The 16,756-nt window shown below is 35.1% G+C and overlaps 1 protein-coding gene across 11 annotated transcripts in view; it reads left to right on the forward strand.

Annotated features, from left to right (window-relative positions):
- TAFA5 (TAFA chemokine like family member 5) overlaps window positions 1-16,756 on the forward strand; it is a 475,974-nt gene that overhangs the window by 314,165 nt on the left and 145,053 nt on the right. For 6 of the 11 annotated variants that reach the window (XR_014952370.1, XR_013340007.2, XM_085570408.1 and 3 more), the window contains one exon: window positions 6,029-6,156. Coding sequence is in view for 4 of the 11 variants with exons in the window: in XM_085570408.1 (XP_085426534.1) it covers window positions 6,029-6,156 (128 nt within the window). In the remaining 7 variants the exon portion in view is untranslated. Of the gene's footprint in view, window positions 1-6,028; window positions 6,157-10,566; window positions 10,688-16,756 lie in introns of all 11 variants that reach the window. The other 5 variants (XR_014952368.1, XR_014952367.1, XR_014952369.1 and 2 more) reach the window with 1 other exon arrangement.

The following is a 16,756-nucleotide window of genomic DNA, read 5'->3' on the forward strand; positions in this document are numbered from 1 at the left end:
ATTCTAGTTTCTACACTACAAAATATCAGGTATCATGTTCCTTTGCCATTAGTCTCATATGCTTTTCATTGTTTATTTATTTATTGTTTGGGGGGGGTATCATAATGAGGAAATTCTTCTATTTGGAGACACAAACAGGAAAAAAGATAAGAGCTGTTGAATTTCATGAGAGTGCTCCTAGAATCTGAATTATACTTCAGTTTTAGTTTGCGTAATTATTTTAAGCTGTCAGTATATATTTATTTCAAAGAGTCTTATGAAGATAAAGCAAAACATTAAGTATGTCATAAAATTGAACAAATGCATGCATGCCTTTCTAAATGGAGTAGTTTAAGTTTGGTCTTACTTTTTCAAAATATTTTCAAGTAGTTTTTGCATCAGTGGTTTGCTAAGCTTCCTGATTTCACTCAGTTTAATCCAACAACTTCTTACGCCAGGTAATTCAGCTAAATTCCTAGGAACCACTCATATAACTGGCAGTGGTGTCTCTTAGCGGGTCTTTCTTTGGGATAATATGGATGACTACATAATTTGGAGATTGTCACCTAGGTATTATCCTGCTTCCCCTAAATACATGTTGTACAAGGTGCAATCTGCATCATTTCTGATAAAGCCAGATTGTCATTCTTTTTTGGGGTACAAGTGAACATTGACGGTATTTTCTCAACCCAGGGGTTGCAATAAGATTTATCCCTCAGTGGAACTATGATTGGATGAGCTGCAGGAAAAGCCTCTGCCCCATCATTCAATCTTTTACTCCTGATCTAGTTACCTGGTCTCAATTTGTAGCTTCTCTGTAGCCCACAGGAGATCACTTTTTCCCATATATTTCTCAACCTCAGCTAAAGCATCCCTCCCAATCTTGACAGCAAGAGCTAAATGATAAAATAGGTGTCTAGACATTGCTATATTGCTGTTCTTAGAACTAAATAGTCTTTGGTCTAGATGCCCTATAAATAATTGAGACAATCTAACTCTTTGTGAATTAGCAGTTCTTCAATTCTTTTTAAGGAAGCAGAATGACTGCTGTAAAATGTAGCCAAGCTTTGTGATGTTTCGTTGTTGTAAAATAGATTGACATTTGGGGCTTTTACACTATTACAGTCAAATTGCTGCTCTAAAGACAGTTCATGATTGCAGTATCTTAGAGTGGTTTGATTCAGTTTGTCTTTCAGATGGCCTTTTTCCTGTTGCTGCAATTTAACTGATATGTTTTTGAAGGCATTTACTTTGCATATTTTTGTTGTTGTTTAATTTTTTTATGTATACATATTAAAATACACTCTCTCTGTGAAGAAGGAGGGACACAGAAAGATCTCCGGTCTAGTGATCACTAAGAATTCAGAGGTTTTGTTTCCACCGGTGCAACAAATTCTTGTGTGACCATGGTAAAGATGATTAACCTCTGTTCACATTGGGGACAGTGAGAAGAATTTACCAGTCATAGATAAAACTAGCTAGACATAAGAAGTTCTGAAAGATGTTTAGGGATCTTTGCTACATAGATAGTGTATATGTACTGAATCAGGCAAAGGATAGAAATGGTCAAAGCAAAAAGCTAGGGTTGAAAAAATGGAAAAAGGAAAAATATCAGATAAAATTTAAAAAAGGCTAGTAGATGAGTGGGATTATGAAACCAGGGATCATTTGAAGGTGAATAATTATAAAAAATGTGGTCCTATTAAGTGTTAATAGGGCAAGCAAAATACACTGAGATGAATGTGTTTGTCTATGTACTTCTATAGAGGTGAAGCCAAAGGCATTTCTAAACCTTGGGAATGTGCTATGCTGATCAGCTTTCTTCAAAGTTCAAGGAAAACCACAGTGAAATAATATATGAAAGTCAAAGAGGAAATATATTCTCCAATGTATATGTTACAGCTTGCATTAAGTGCTAAAAATTACCATTAAAAAATAATGTGAAAAACAACATCATTTTGGAAAAAGTATAGTTGAGATAAGTTCTCATTTAAGATGTATGTTTCAAAATGTTGTGTTCTGCTTGGAAAAAATTGTCCCTTGTCCCTACTTCAATGTATCTTCTCTGCTACTTTTTCTTACATTATTCAGGCTAATGCATCATGGGTTTGATTGCATTTTATAGATGTATAAAAAAATGAATATTCATTTTGCACACCACCTTTTATGCATAAAAGTATAATGTATTCTGAAATCATAAGTGTCAGTATCCAAATGCTGCTTCAATCAATATTCTTATTTAGTGAAAATAAAGTGCATTTTTACTTTTAGTTCCCCAATTCATTCTCCATTAAAAAAAAAAAAAGAGACAACAAACTGCAAGAATCTGAGCAGTTTAATTTACCATATTTTAGATGATTCTAAGTTTTTGTATTTACTGCTGCTGAACAAGACTTATCTTAATTTTTTGCTATCACAAAGAGTTGATGATTTTCAGTTAAAAGATTGACTAGAGATGCAGACACTGATAATTCCCTGAGTGTGGGTTGAATCTGGAAAAAGAATGTCTAGAAATTAAACCATTATTTTCCATATTAATATTATAATAATATAATATGAAACCAGGTGAGAGGATTATTGACAAAGCCTATCTAGTGTCATTATTTAGCAGAAAACAATCTGTGATGTTCTGAAACACTACTCAGTTGAGCAGTCTTAAATTAGACTATACTGATCATGAATGGAGACTTTTTCAACAAATAACTGGAAATTGATTGCAAATTTCTCTGTCTTACAAAACAGTTAAGATCACATTGGTGGGTATTTTGTTGTGATGTTGATACAACATCTACTTGCATCCAATGCCTCAAAACTATTTGCCTGAAAACCCCTTGGATAGAGTCCATTTGTTCTCCAGTTCAAATGGCACTACCCAGGAAAGCAATTCTACCATGTGCTGAGCAATGTCAGTTCCTATTAACTCCAGTTTGAGTGAAGAAGCACGGCCCTTCTTAGGAGATGCAAGGTAGTGTCAGCACAGATTCTAAAGCTGAAATTCAGTTCTTTGCAGAAGCTCTGCACAAAGCCTGTGTATCATTTAATTCTTTATAATGGAGCTCAGAGTGGATTTGAAGAAGCTGATAGGCTTTTTGCTCTTTTGTCTGCAGAGGGCTGAATTACACCCCTGGTGAATATACACAGAAAAAAGGCAACTACACTGCCTCAGGAAATACGCTATATTCCTTTGCTTTGACTAGTATAACTCAGTTTCAATTACTGATGAAAATTCTTTGATATTATGCTGATAAAAATTGTTGTACATTTTGCTCCCTTCCTATATTACACATTGAGCTTCACTCTCATACTGTGATATAATGTGCAAACTGAAAAGTGAAAATGCAAAAATAGATGTAGTCCTGCAGACAAGAACAGGCCTCCCTCGTGGCACTGTGTGTGAGGGTCTGTGTGTTGGTGAGGCTCCTGAAGCAAAGCAATGAGTGGGCGGAGAAGCAGAATTAAAGGGATGTAAAACCAGTAATGGGGAAGAGATCTCAGCAGGAAGCAGGATTGGAAGGGGGTGTGGGGCTGAGAAGGCACAGTTTTGATACTGATTAGCTTTAAATCAGGTGAGCTGCCTAGCTTTTCCTTACAAAAGGAGTTCTGATTCTCAAGCTTAAATGCTGATCTATACACAGCATAGAAATGTTTCAGAATTTATGTTTTGTAAAATACCCTTGGTGTGTTTTAAATTTGTGTGGATATAGCCAGTATCCAGAGCAATGACCCCAAGGATTTGTGATAGTAGCAACAGCAACCAAGCAAACACTAAGAGTAATTCAGCGATACTTTTTTTTAATGAGATTACTTCAAGTCATGTTTCCAGGAAAACCTCCTAGCTGAGATAGTAAAGGCAATCTAGTGGATATTTCTGAGTTTAGTTTACTATTCAGTCTCTCAGTGATTCCTCATATTGTTGAAACATTTATAGAAACAGCCATTTTGATATGTGAATTAAGAAAGATATGCATGCAAGTAGGTCAGATTTGGTGTTAGCATTTTCCTGAACATTTTCTGTTAAGCCTGTAACTGGATGCAGACCTTCACTTAAAGGATGAGGCTGTTATCTGCTACAAAGGAGAGGTTAGTCTCAAAAACTGATATGATCCAGTTACCAGTAGAGCAGTACCTCTGGCGCCCAAGCAGAATCCATATTTTTGTGTATTGTGTGCTAAAAATCCTAGAAGAGTTGCCTCAAAAAAAATTTAGTTATTAATCATTTCACCATAGATTTATATATTCCCTAATGAACAGTGCAAATTCTGATGTAGACATTTAGGTGCTAAAAAGGTTTTATAATTAAAATAATATGAATTTCAGATTGAGCTTCCACTGAAAGAAATCAGGTTTTATTATATTACTAGAGCGTACCAACAATTATACCAGAGCTGAGGACACAAGTTGTTCTTTGTCAAAATATTGGAAGAAGTTTTAGTAAAATACTTTAAATTCCACTTCTATTTCTTGCCATGATCCAGTGGCATTGGGGATTGTATTCTTAAGTAGTTCCAGACAGAAGATGTCAGGCTGAATCACACGTTCACATGATCATAAAGCTGCATCTTTCACTGGGATAAAGTCTCCTTGGACCCCAAAGGAATTTGGTACAGCATAAGCTTCTTGTAGTCTTCTTTTACTAAGTACTTCTCCTGTAGTTCTCTTTTTGCTGGGCTTATTTATGATTATTGAAGGTGTGTTATGTGTATTGGTGTCACACATCAACATAGAGGAAGGCACGATCTGTGTCTCTCTATGTGGGACAAGTTCTGGCCTTGAATCCTCGGACACTTATGTGTAAACTGAAGTGCTGAATCTTTCCTATAGTGCAGCCAAGAACTGGTGAGATGATCCCTGGAGCAACTGAGGACCATTTTCTGCAGACTACAAGCCTTACAGCAAAAGCTTGAGCAAAAGTTAGTTTGGGAGACCTTACCTCGTTTAGCATGAATATATTGCACGTACATTGTTCAAGTGCTATATATTGTGTCTCTCTGTATATGTATTTTATAAAAAATATCCTAAGCACTCCACTGTACAATACTGTCTTCAGTGAAGAGTGAAAGAATAACAGAATACCAGATAATTAGTAATATTGTTTGCTATTCTATGAGCAGGAACCTAGAAAATACAAAGGTGAACGCAAAAGAAGTAGTATTATAGTCCAGAGAGAGGTGTACCGGTATTAAAGCCCCTTCTCTCCCTACCTTGAGGAAAACATTCCCCTTACAACTCCTTTGTTTTTACTTTATTGCATTCAGGGCTCTGTTGTTCCAAGACTCCATACTGTGTATGACCTTGCAGAAACTTTGCAGAACTGGCTTGCCAGAGACACAAGCATTAAGAGTAGACACGAAATACATATCACGCCAGCTTTCGTTAGAAACCTCCCTAACTAGGCTTCTTTTCCCTTGTAGTAAAAGGCTGTTTGGTCCTGTCTTTTCCCTCAGCTTATTGTCTCCTTCGCCATGGTTTCTCAGCCTTTGCTTCATTCAATACCTGTCCTTCCTATGTTCCTAGGTTCTGCCCTTGACTATACCCCTACCTTTGCAAGTATGAGAGAGTTTCTCAATTGCTGTCGTTAAACTGACCCCTCTGTTTATTATGGCTTTTCTCTTTCCCCTGCATGCCTCATGTCTATTTACAGTGTAAGTACTTCAGGATACGGACAGTCTGCTTGGGTTTGTAGAGAGTCTAACACAATGGATCACAGTTGTGGGACACAAAAATTATTAGTTAGGATAGTAAGTTTCCAATTATTAGTCCTCACCAACAATGTTTCCTTCATTGGAATGAGCATTCTTTTGATTTATAAAAAAGCTGTCTTTTGTTTTTTTTGTTGGTTTTTAAGTTTGAAATTAAATTTGTTCACACAGCAGGTGTTGTAAATAATTTTGTAAACTGCTTAGGGAGGGCTGTCTTCATCATAAACTATTGCTGAATCATTGGATAATGAAAATAGACAACAAATGAGAAAGTGTTTAGACATAAGTAAAATGTAAATTCTCCTGCCAATTGTTTTTGGTTTTGTTTTTTCTTCTTTTCTGTTTCATAGCACGAATTATCAAAACAAAACAGTGGTGTGAAATGCTTCCATGTTTAGAAGGAGAAGGCTGTGATTTGCTAATCAATAAATCAGGCTGGACCTGTACACAACCAGGAGGACGGATAAAGACAACCACGGTAGGTGACTTCTCTGTTTTGTACTTCACTTTCTTATTCAGTTTGGTTTGTTGAAAAACAAGTGAGATTTTTAATTGTTTTTCAGCACTTTTATGTAAAGTTTATTGCCTCATAATTAATCTGTGTGCCCAAGTGAGCATGCTGAAATACACAGCAATATTATCAAAAAATACAACAATGGAAAAGATAACAAAGGAAAATGTATAATTCCCATGGTTACTAAGAGTTGATAGTATATCAAGGTTTTCTCCTAAGACACCAGTGGCTTAACTAACACTTGTATCCAACCTGAAGACAGTATCTTATTGTTTCAACATACAGAAACTTATGCTGTGTTAGTGTAGGGTGTAAAACTCAATGTGTAGTCTAACAGGCTGAAAAGAAAGCTTTCTCTGGGAGTTCGGAAGAAAAATATTTTTTGCAATTCCGGCTATACTGGAAAAACAAGTTGTTCAGATAGATCTTTGGTTTTCAGTGAGAGATACAGAAAATATAGCAAAAGATCCCTTTTCCGAGCTTGCTTTGGCCCTGGTTTGTTGATAAATCCCTCAGTTCTCTGATTAGGTATCTTTGGGCATATGCTTGTGGTGAAGCTGGAAGTGTATATGACTGTATATAGTTTCTAGGGCCTATAATGTATCAAACAGATTTTTAGAAAATGTTCTCAAATGCCAGAATTTTTTTTACTTAATAAATGGAAAGAATCTGAAGAGATATAATAGAGCAATTTTTTGCTAACTTGCTAGGCCTCTTCAAATTATTTCCCCTCCTTATAATCTTTTTTTAGATTTATAGGGAGCTTGAGTGTAATTTAAATAAGTGCAATTTCAAGAATATTTAGTTTTAAAAGTACTTATCAGTGAGGACGAAATTAATGCCCATCATGCCCTGCACAATTTCTCTGTCTGAGCAGGAGACAGACAGCAGTATAAAAACTTGTATTGTTTTAAAATGTCTGTAATGTTAATTTAGAAAATTAACATTATTTCACTTTTTTTTTAAAAAAAGGAGATTTTATAAGGCTATATAAGATATTTACAAAACAAATGTTATGTCTTGTGATCACTACTTTTATGCTTCTGTATTTACCAGATATAATATTCTTTATGGACAGGGCTATAAAACTTAACTTGTGTCTGAGGTCTTACTTAGATATAGTTTACCTTTACATCTTTTGCATTCAAGCTATGTAAATCTTTTTCATTCAAGTTATGTAAGAGTGACATTAAAAACAAAACAAATAAACAAGGGAAGGAAAACATTTTTTAAACATTAATGCCAACATTCAAGGGCAAGGAGATCTAATACTATAAGTTTGTCATACTTGGAATGTAGTATTAAATCTTGTTAATTCAAGAGTATTTTCTGTATCTGAGGTAAACAGAAACCCCATGTGCTGTGACACATTGCCAGCTATCATTTTAGCTCTTTATTTGATGTTTAATGCTGATGGCATGACTGAGTAATGCAAAGTAAGCAGAGGATCTATCCTTCAGTTTCTGTCTTTAATGAAGTGATTCAGATATGCTTTTAGATTAAACACCAGAAGCCTGATTCTGAACTCTTACTTGTCTCTATAGCTCTTTAATGCTATTGACATGAATGTAATGACTCATGAATTTTATTGATATAAATTAAATCATCATCATGCCCCATCAGTAAAAATAAGACCATGGCAAGTGTAGTATTGTAAAACAGACTCTCCCCACACAGATGCATCATTGTCTTTGGCGAGGAAAAATTTTGCCAGAGAGACAACTGCAGAAAAGCTCTAAGCATAAGCCCTCATCTAACATCAAGCAGTCTTCAACAGTTGGTATCACACATGCAGACACACAACAAACATGCAGTACTTTCCAGTCAAGCCAGACTAGCAACTCAGAATGCTTACAGAAGCTCTGAAAGTAGAAGGGGGAGAGGGAAAAAAAGACAGGAAGAAAAACAAATTCAAATCCCTGCAATAAATCCTAGCCTATAATATAGTATTAGTAACATATTATGAATTAAAAAAAAAATATTCTTTAGCTACTTGGTTGAAAAGTAAGCTTTGGACCATGGTAGTAGATTTGGAAACTGTGTCATAAGATGACTCCATGAAATTCATGACTATGATTAAAAGAAAAAAAATCCAATAGAAACACTGAGAGGCATTATTTACTGTAGCAATATTCTCAGACCAACAGCTGCTAATGCAGTAACTGCTGTTTCTACTCCTAATCAACACACAGTTGCCATGTACTATCCTGCCATTATGGTATTTAAGTGTACTAGGAAAGACTTCTGGCTGTGAAGGGCCAGAAAAATGTCCACAAGATAGTATGGGGAAAAAGTGTCCAGACATACTGAATTAGTTACTGTATCCTGTTCTGAAGTAGAAATAATTTCTCCAGCAACAGCCAGATTGAAGTCTTCATTTTTTAATGTCAATTTTGTTAAAACACATTCAGTAATCTAATATCAGCGGCCCTGTCCTGCTGATATAGTTTGCATCTTAAAGATATTTTTGGCAGTAGATCTTGAGTTATCATACTGATAGTAGATCATATAGCGGAGATATCATTGATAAATGCTGACAATAATTTGTCACTCATACTAAAGTCAGAACAGTGTTGAACTCTGATGGACTGAGACCAGCTGTTGTGATAATACCAGCTTTTCACATTGATTCCAGGTAGTTTTGTAGAAATGCAACTTTTAAAGTACTGGTTTTGGAAGCAGCATGTGGAAAGTTCAGACTTGTAGAGATCTTATAGATGATATGAGCTCCCTTTTAAGTGAGAATATTTAAGTGAGAACTTTAGGACTCATAATTAAATATGCTTCTTAAAAAGAAAGGAAGAAATAGGATTTGTTTTCTGTAGATGAGTTAAGCATTTAGTATTCTTTCTATAAAAATTTCAAGCATTCATTACTGCAAAACAAAAGTACAATTTCTGTAAAATGTTTGGAAAGGGTTGCTGCTTTTTACTTTAGATTTTGTGTCAAAATTGTTTACACATTCTATGCAGAGCCAGATTTTTCAACTGGCTGGCACTTTTTGTGATCACCTCTGGAAATAATGCAACCAAATCAGAATTCTCTCCTCACATGAGCAGCAGTGTTTTAGATTCATTTTGTGCTCACTTTGCAAAGCTATAAATGACTACACAAGGTGCAAGGCAAAGGAGAATCAGACTCAAAGTATACTCTAAATGGATCTGGATGTCACTTCTGCCCTGTTGTTCTTTCTACAAGGTGTGAATGAACCAAAGATTTTTCATCTGCTAAGAGGCTTTTAGAATTGAGGACTGACTGGGCTAACTGCCAATCTGTGTATTAAGAGGCTGACTGTCAATACAAGGAAATAATATGGCAACTTGCAAAGGAAGATAGCAAGAGAATACTATACAATTGTTAGCAAGTTTAACATACTAAGTACTTTCATATTACAAATGTCCTTACGGTCACTTTAAAATCTCCTGCCTTTAAAAATTTGTTCTCCTTTTGCTATCCTCATTACTTTTTCAATTAATTACTAAAGTTAAGCTGTATGAATTTTAAAAATATTTTATAGTTTAAATTGTGCCAGAAGATATGCCTCTTTTTTAAAAATAAGTTGCTGAAGGGCCTTTCCATTTTATATTTCAAGTGTAAAACCAGCTCGTGTATAAATGAGAAGATGCACAATGTATTGTTTTTACAGGGGAGATTAATTTTTAGCACCCAAGTGTAGATATGTTGTCAATGATCCATCACTACCTAATTGTTACTTAATTAATTCCTTCTTCTACATAATGCGATTTCAATGCACGGAGCTTAACAGAACATTCATGCGCCAGTTCCTTGGTAGCTAACCTTTTAAACCTTTGTGATTTTACTGCTAAATTAGCTGAAGTGGGAAATTAAGGAATATGGAGAAGCTAAGAGAGAGCTCACAGTGGATAAAAGGTGTAATTATTCTGACATGGAACTCAGTGCTTAGCTAGTAAAATTTACTAAGGATCTAGCTCCACCAAGGGACCTGACTTTCTTAATAGAGTTTACTTACACACAGAGAAACTTATCATTAATAGAAATGCTTCATCATTAATATAAATGACATGCTAGCTGGGTTGGAAAGGCAATTTGTTCTTTAGCCTCAAAAATACAATATGTATTTTTATTGGCTGTAATTTAAATATTTTTTTTTTTCAGCAGAGCTTTATCATGCATATATGTATGATTAAGGTAACTCAAATATACTGGCATGATTTCCAGCACTGATTTATGAGCAATGTGTTTTCACTCATACAATTACATTCAGGTAAAAAGAAATATATATACATATATATATATATATATATAGACATATAAATATACATATATATATATATATATGTGTGTGTGTGTGTTACATATTTGTAACATACTTGAGAATTTACTTTTTTTTAGACTGAAGATCAGCTGGAAATATCCTGAGGCCATGGTCTAGTGGTCTGAGCTTGGGAACTGGGAGCCAGAATCTCCTGAGCTCTAATCCTGGCTCTGACAGTGACTCCCTCTGTGGCCTTGGGTAAGTCACTGAACTCTCTGCCTCAGTTTACCCAGCAGTAGAAGTAAGATTAAGAATTCTTAGCTCCATAGGTCAGGGAATTTGGGAGTCCTGACTTAACATTTTAAGAGGTTTGTCAATTCAGATTAACTTAGAAATAAAAATACTGTTATGTATAAATGTCCTTATTGGTAATATTCCTGCTGTTAGGTATTCACATAACACTGGTATTCCTGTATTTAGCCTCACCTACATTCCAGCTCTGAGTCTTTCTAAATGTACATTTCACTTCTCCACAGCTCAGCTGATTTAATTTGGTTAAGCTGGTTTTGGCAGTATTTTGACATCCTGCCAGTTCTAGTTCTCTGTCATTCCAGGATACAATACCTACCAAAACAAGCTTTCAGGCAGCACCAGATTAGAGAACTGAAATGTTGCATGCATGCCATGCCAAAATAATTTTCACCCTTCCCCTTTGTCAGAAGTGGTGAACTTATGAAACAGATACAATAATAGCAATTCTTTACACATCATAGCCATGTGCTTCAGTGTCCACTCTATAGATCTGTCAGCAATTCATCTGCTAAGCTCCTTCACAGTGTGAATTGTAACAGGAACACTGTGTGTAGACCAAGATTACAGAGGACACTTTTCAGCAAGATGGTTTATCCCTTCACTCCAATCCAAGTATTAGCTTTTAGAAACAAGAAGGAAATTAGGATCCTGAATGTTTCATTGCTTATAGTCAACTGTTGGACAATCAGGATCTTTGGCCATATTTTACCTATGGGACTTCAAAGCCCATGATCTTACACAATTTGAGTCCCTATGTCTTCTCTGTCTTTTCTTTTTCTGTGTATCCCTCTTCATGATGGCATGCCTGCCACTGTCTTGTGAGAGATCTTAACAGCAGAAGAAAGGACTCTCACAAAAACACTTCTGTGGTGAAGTAGATCCTTAATTCTTTTGGGTCATGCTTCAGATATACTCACTCCTAATTTCTAGTTGGTCGTCTAGACATCTGGTTTAAGAAAACCTCTATTTCCACAAATAATCATTTGCATTCTTAACTCCTTCTGACGGCCAGTTTTGTTAGCTCTGAGACCATTGCTTCACCAAGCATTATGCATCACAAAGTCCTTTAAAACTAACTTGGGTCTCAGTAGTATGCTTCTGAAATTTATATTTGATTAAGATTTTCCAAGACCACACCACATAACTGGAAGTTAGCCTGAAATAACTTTCGTATGTTGAAACATTGATGTGTTCTATTTTTCATATATGCACATCAAACTGAGAAAGGGTAGAACATGAACACTTTCTGCAGAGTAACTTTGGCAGGTCTTGTTGAGATCAAAAAATCATGATATTTGCATCTGTGACTGTACATATGAACTGCCAGAACTAGGTTACTTTTAATTAGCATCTCATTCTAATGTAACACCATATCTATAAAAATCAGTCCTATTCATTGTACAGTGCTTTAACTGAGTCTTTTAATAGTTTTGTATTAATTTGATGTTCTTCTCAGTAGTACTAACATAAATGATGAGAGAAAATACCAGTTCTTTACATGTTATAACCATGGGCTTCAATGGCCACTCTATAGATGTGTGCTACAAGACCTAGCTTCAACCTATTTATTTCCATGGTTTACAAGATATTTTAATGCTTTGAGCAGTTTCCATTACTTTAATTGTTTACAAAAGGTATCCTAATCTGCAAATTGTCATCATTGACAGTGTTGGAAATAGATTATCTTATGTTAATTTCCAAGAAAGGTAGTATGGGAGTTAGATGTCATAATTCTCAGAAAAGTTAAATATCATGCTTCTAATTCTTGTGTTAGAGAAGAATAGTCCCTTTAGACAATTTACAAGCAGAGTGGTAGGAGGGCCTTTGTGGCCCCGTGTCTTAAGGACTACATGCACAGAGAAATCTAAATAGAAATAAAATCCTCATGAAGCTGAAGCATCTCATGAAGGGGCTGTACTATTCCTTCAAAATACACAGGTTTTCTTGCATGTTAGTAATGCTTCAGCTAGTACAGTCTTTTCAAAGCTGTGCACTTCTTTGTCATACCAATGTGTTGAAACCTGCACATCCTATTTTCCGTTATCCTTATCAAAATACGTTTCTTCACGTTAAATAAGTAATCTTCAAGTCCTAAGCCAAAATGCTAGCAAAGATTTTGTGGTTTTTGTAGACTTTAGATTGAAAGGAGCTGTCAGATACTTAAAGAACCACCTTAAAGAGATTAGCCACCTTCCTCTGTCATGAATGCTGAATACTGGTTCTATTGATATTCACTGATCCACACTGCTTGAAAAGAGACCAAAATTTACACCAAAAATATCTTGTAGTAAAATGGCATGCAACATGAAATCATACTTTTTAACATCTCAAATAAATACTTGGAAGAAATTAAGTAAACTCAAGTTTTGTTCTTCACTTTTAAAATATGTATTTTCAGATTATAATGAATTATAATATAGGGGTTTTTTTTTTTTGTCTTTTTAAAGTTAAGAAAGAAAATATGAATGCTCGCTTCTGCATGGGCTATTTCAAAGATATTGCAATTACTGTGCAAATAAAAAACCAGAATTTTTAGATATATAAGAATTCTAGACATATATTTTCTTTCAGGTTTCCTATTAGTTAACTCATATTCATTTTGGGTCTTCTAGCATTCAGTTCAATTTTACTATGCTAACTTAGAGAAAGGCCAGCTATAGATTCAGTGAGGTTAATCTAGTTTCTGATTAATGCTTACAAACTTTGGCTTTTCTTTGTTATATAGATTAATCTATATTTGAAAACAGCTACTGCACTGTAAAATTATCTACATTTTGATCTGTTTGAGGTCTGAACTGTCAGTTTCAGTAAGTAAACAAAAGCTGTTTCTACCCAAGGAAATAATAATAATTTTCAATCATCTATTTCATGGGTTTGAGGAATGAATTATGGTTTTACTAAAAGCACTAAGCAAAACCTTTGGTTGCTTTTTTCCTATATTTTGAAACCAGAAGTCTGAAATGTAAATAAAACTACATCTGGCAAGTTCATTGACTACTATGTATCATAGTATGAACACATATATTAAATTGTGAATGTTTAAGAATATTCAAGTAGTCAAAGGCTTTAAAAGCTGCATTTTAAGCAATGTCTAAATTGTTACATTGGTCCTGATAAACAGAAAATGCTTTCTTTTGAAATTATTTCTAAACTGAATAATTTTCCACGACATCAGTAAATTTATGTTTTTATATGGGGTTAGGATTCTCTTTCATCTTCCCAAAACCAAAATATAGCCTAAATTTGAAAATGAAAGGCTTAGGGCACAGAAAATTCACACATAGTGAATTGTCAAGTATTGATAGTTCAAGTAGCTGTCTGGAAAATTTGCAGGCCCATCAAAGAGTGTATGTGAAGATCCTGATACTAGATTTTTTTTGTTATTGTTTAACACTCTGGTCATTTGCATTCAAATAAACCTTTCCAAATACTGAAATAGCATGGTAACTTGTCTAAGAAATAAGTGTATTAAGAATTAGTACTGAGATGGACTAAAAGCATCAGATAAACCAAATTCCTATTAGTAATGGTAATATTTGGGCTTTTTGTGTTTTGACAATTCTTAGCAAAACAGACATTATAAATGTGATTAATTTTCCTGAACTTATCATTTTAGTGCATTCAGGTACTTTAGGGTATTGATGGCATCTTGCACAGAGTGAGCATCTGTAACATAGAACCTACAGATCCCAGTGCCCTTGTGGGGTGACAGCTGGAAGTCAGGCAGAAGAAGGTGCTGGTTCACTTTTTGTCTGTTAAGCAACTAAATCTCATTCCTCATCTGCTAGATCAGATAATTTGAGACAGTGCTCTCTGCTCCTACCATATATGCTTAATGATAGATTGATATTGTCTGAAGGTACTGATTTCTTGCATGAATATGGGAAAAAATCAATTTTCATTTAATAAGTGACTGAAAAGAAAGACTGAGGAAACAAACCTAGAGCTTACTTGTGCCATTTCTTGCACTAAGTAGCACAATACACTGTAAGAAGGGATTCAACAGATGCTGAGTGCCATATGGTTGAACTGAAAAGGACTACAGGATACATTGTGCATGTGGAAGAAAAATAGATTTGATAATGCAAATATGGAAGAAAGCTGGAAAGACTAATGCAAAACTTGGTATATAGTTTAAAACATTTTTTTTTGTGGGCATTTATGAAGGCTGGAAACTGGTATGTTATACCAACACAAAAAATTTAAAATGCTAAAATTCTTACACACCCATTTTGCACTTGTGCTCATGACACAAGTGTTAGAAGCTGAAGTTGTTGCGCATGTATATCCATTTTAGAGCATTTCCATTTTTAAGAATAGCCACAAAGATTTTTGTTAAATCATGCAAAGCATGATTTCTTGGAGCTAGAATTCTTGGACTGAAAAAAAACAAGCAGTGAATAAAGAAAATGAAAAAGGTGCTCTAGCTCAGGGATTTTTATAATAACATCTGACACATTATTTCTTAAAACCATACTCGAAAATTAATTCAGAAAAACCTATCATATTGAAAACTGTCATTTCAACAAGATACTGATGAAGGACCTGTGAACAGTGCATAATAACACTTAACAGGAATGTATTGATCTAGGTCGAGGTGGCCCAGGAAGTGACAGACTTGTGAAAAGTCTAACAGTATTTTATTAAGAATGGTTTCAAAAGCATAAGAGGTATTAAGCTGTTAAGTGTTATTGAAAATCTGTGAAAGGTAGACACATACCAGACATTTCTGTTTTTCAGTATTCTCCGGCTATGTCTTCATTAACCATTACGAATAGAAATACTCAGTTACATTATGTCTGCACATAAGTTTCTCTGCCTTGGGGGCAGACCCTAAGAATAAGGTTGCCAGTTTTTTTGTTCTAGTTAGCTCCTGCCCATGAGGTTTTGTTTCCAGCTACTCCTCCTGGCCATTTGCACATGAGTATGCAGGGGTATGCAGAACACAATTCAGTTTACATTGTCATAGGAAAGTGACAGCCCAAAGCTTGGGCTATTCCTGTTTCTCATTAGATCTTAGCAACCTCATTACATGAATAAGACAAGAGGTTGGAAGTGAACAAAACTGGCTGTTTCCTTGATCCAAATAAAGCCAGGCAAGGGTGGGACAGTAAAATCAATCAGCCACATACACAATAAGACCTTTTCTTTCAATTGATAGTGCAGCTTTATAGTACTCTAAACCAACATAAAGCCAGACTTTCCATTCCTATTCTCCCACCTCACTATGTCCATATATTTCTGACCTCTGTTTTGGTCAGGCACTAAGTGCTTATGGAAGTGTCTGGGATACCAAAATAGGCATCACTTTTTGCCATCACTTTAGTTTTCAGCCACATCAGCTTCTGACTGCAATACTGCAGATTAAATTATTATAGGCCAAAATCTATGTAGTCTGTCTGTCTTTATTACACATTTCCAATGCATTTGGGCCATCAGCAATTGCTGATGGATACCTAGTTAGCTTTTTTCAGCAAATGCTGCTATTCTTCCCCATTTGCCCTTGCCAAAGAGTTCCAAAGTTGACTCTGAAGTAAAGACAAAGTGCATTCAATTCATCACTCATGTGAAATACAGCAGTGTACCCCTACATGAAGGAGATAAGATGTTCTAAAGTTCATGTCCTAATCTGTGGAGGATGTTATACTTTCCTACTTTTCTGGACCAGGGCTTTTAAAAGTAGCATCTCTATCTTCTAATAAATGTACTTTTTTTTTTCTTTTTAATTTCTTTTCTCTTTTATTCTTTTCTTTTTTGTTCCTACCATTTTTCGTTTTTCTCCGTGAAGTACTGAGAATTTTCCCTCACAGAACAATTCTTAGAATTGAAAAGAATGAGAATTTTGTGGAAAGACTGATAACTATTTCTTATAATAGTAGAAGTAGCATGGGAAAGATCAGGTACAAGCCAATTACTGTGTTTTTCAGAAGGACATGAACAAATGTGGCCAACTTTACTATCCAGCCAGAGCAGTGGGTACCTAGCCAGACCTCCAACAGGACACTGAAATTTCTG

The sequence above is a fragment of the Lonchura striata genome, chromosome 1A (genome assembly GCF_050655825.1).
Source record: "Lonchura striata isolate lonStrDom1 chromosome 1A, ASM5065582v1, whole genome shotgun sequence".
NCBI classification, from domain to species: Eukaryota; Metazoa; Chordata; class Aves; order Passeriformes; family Estrildidae; genus Lonchura; species Lonchura striata.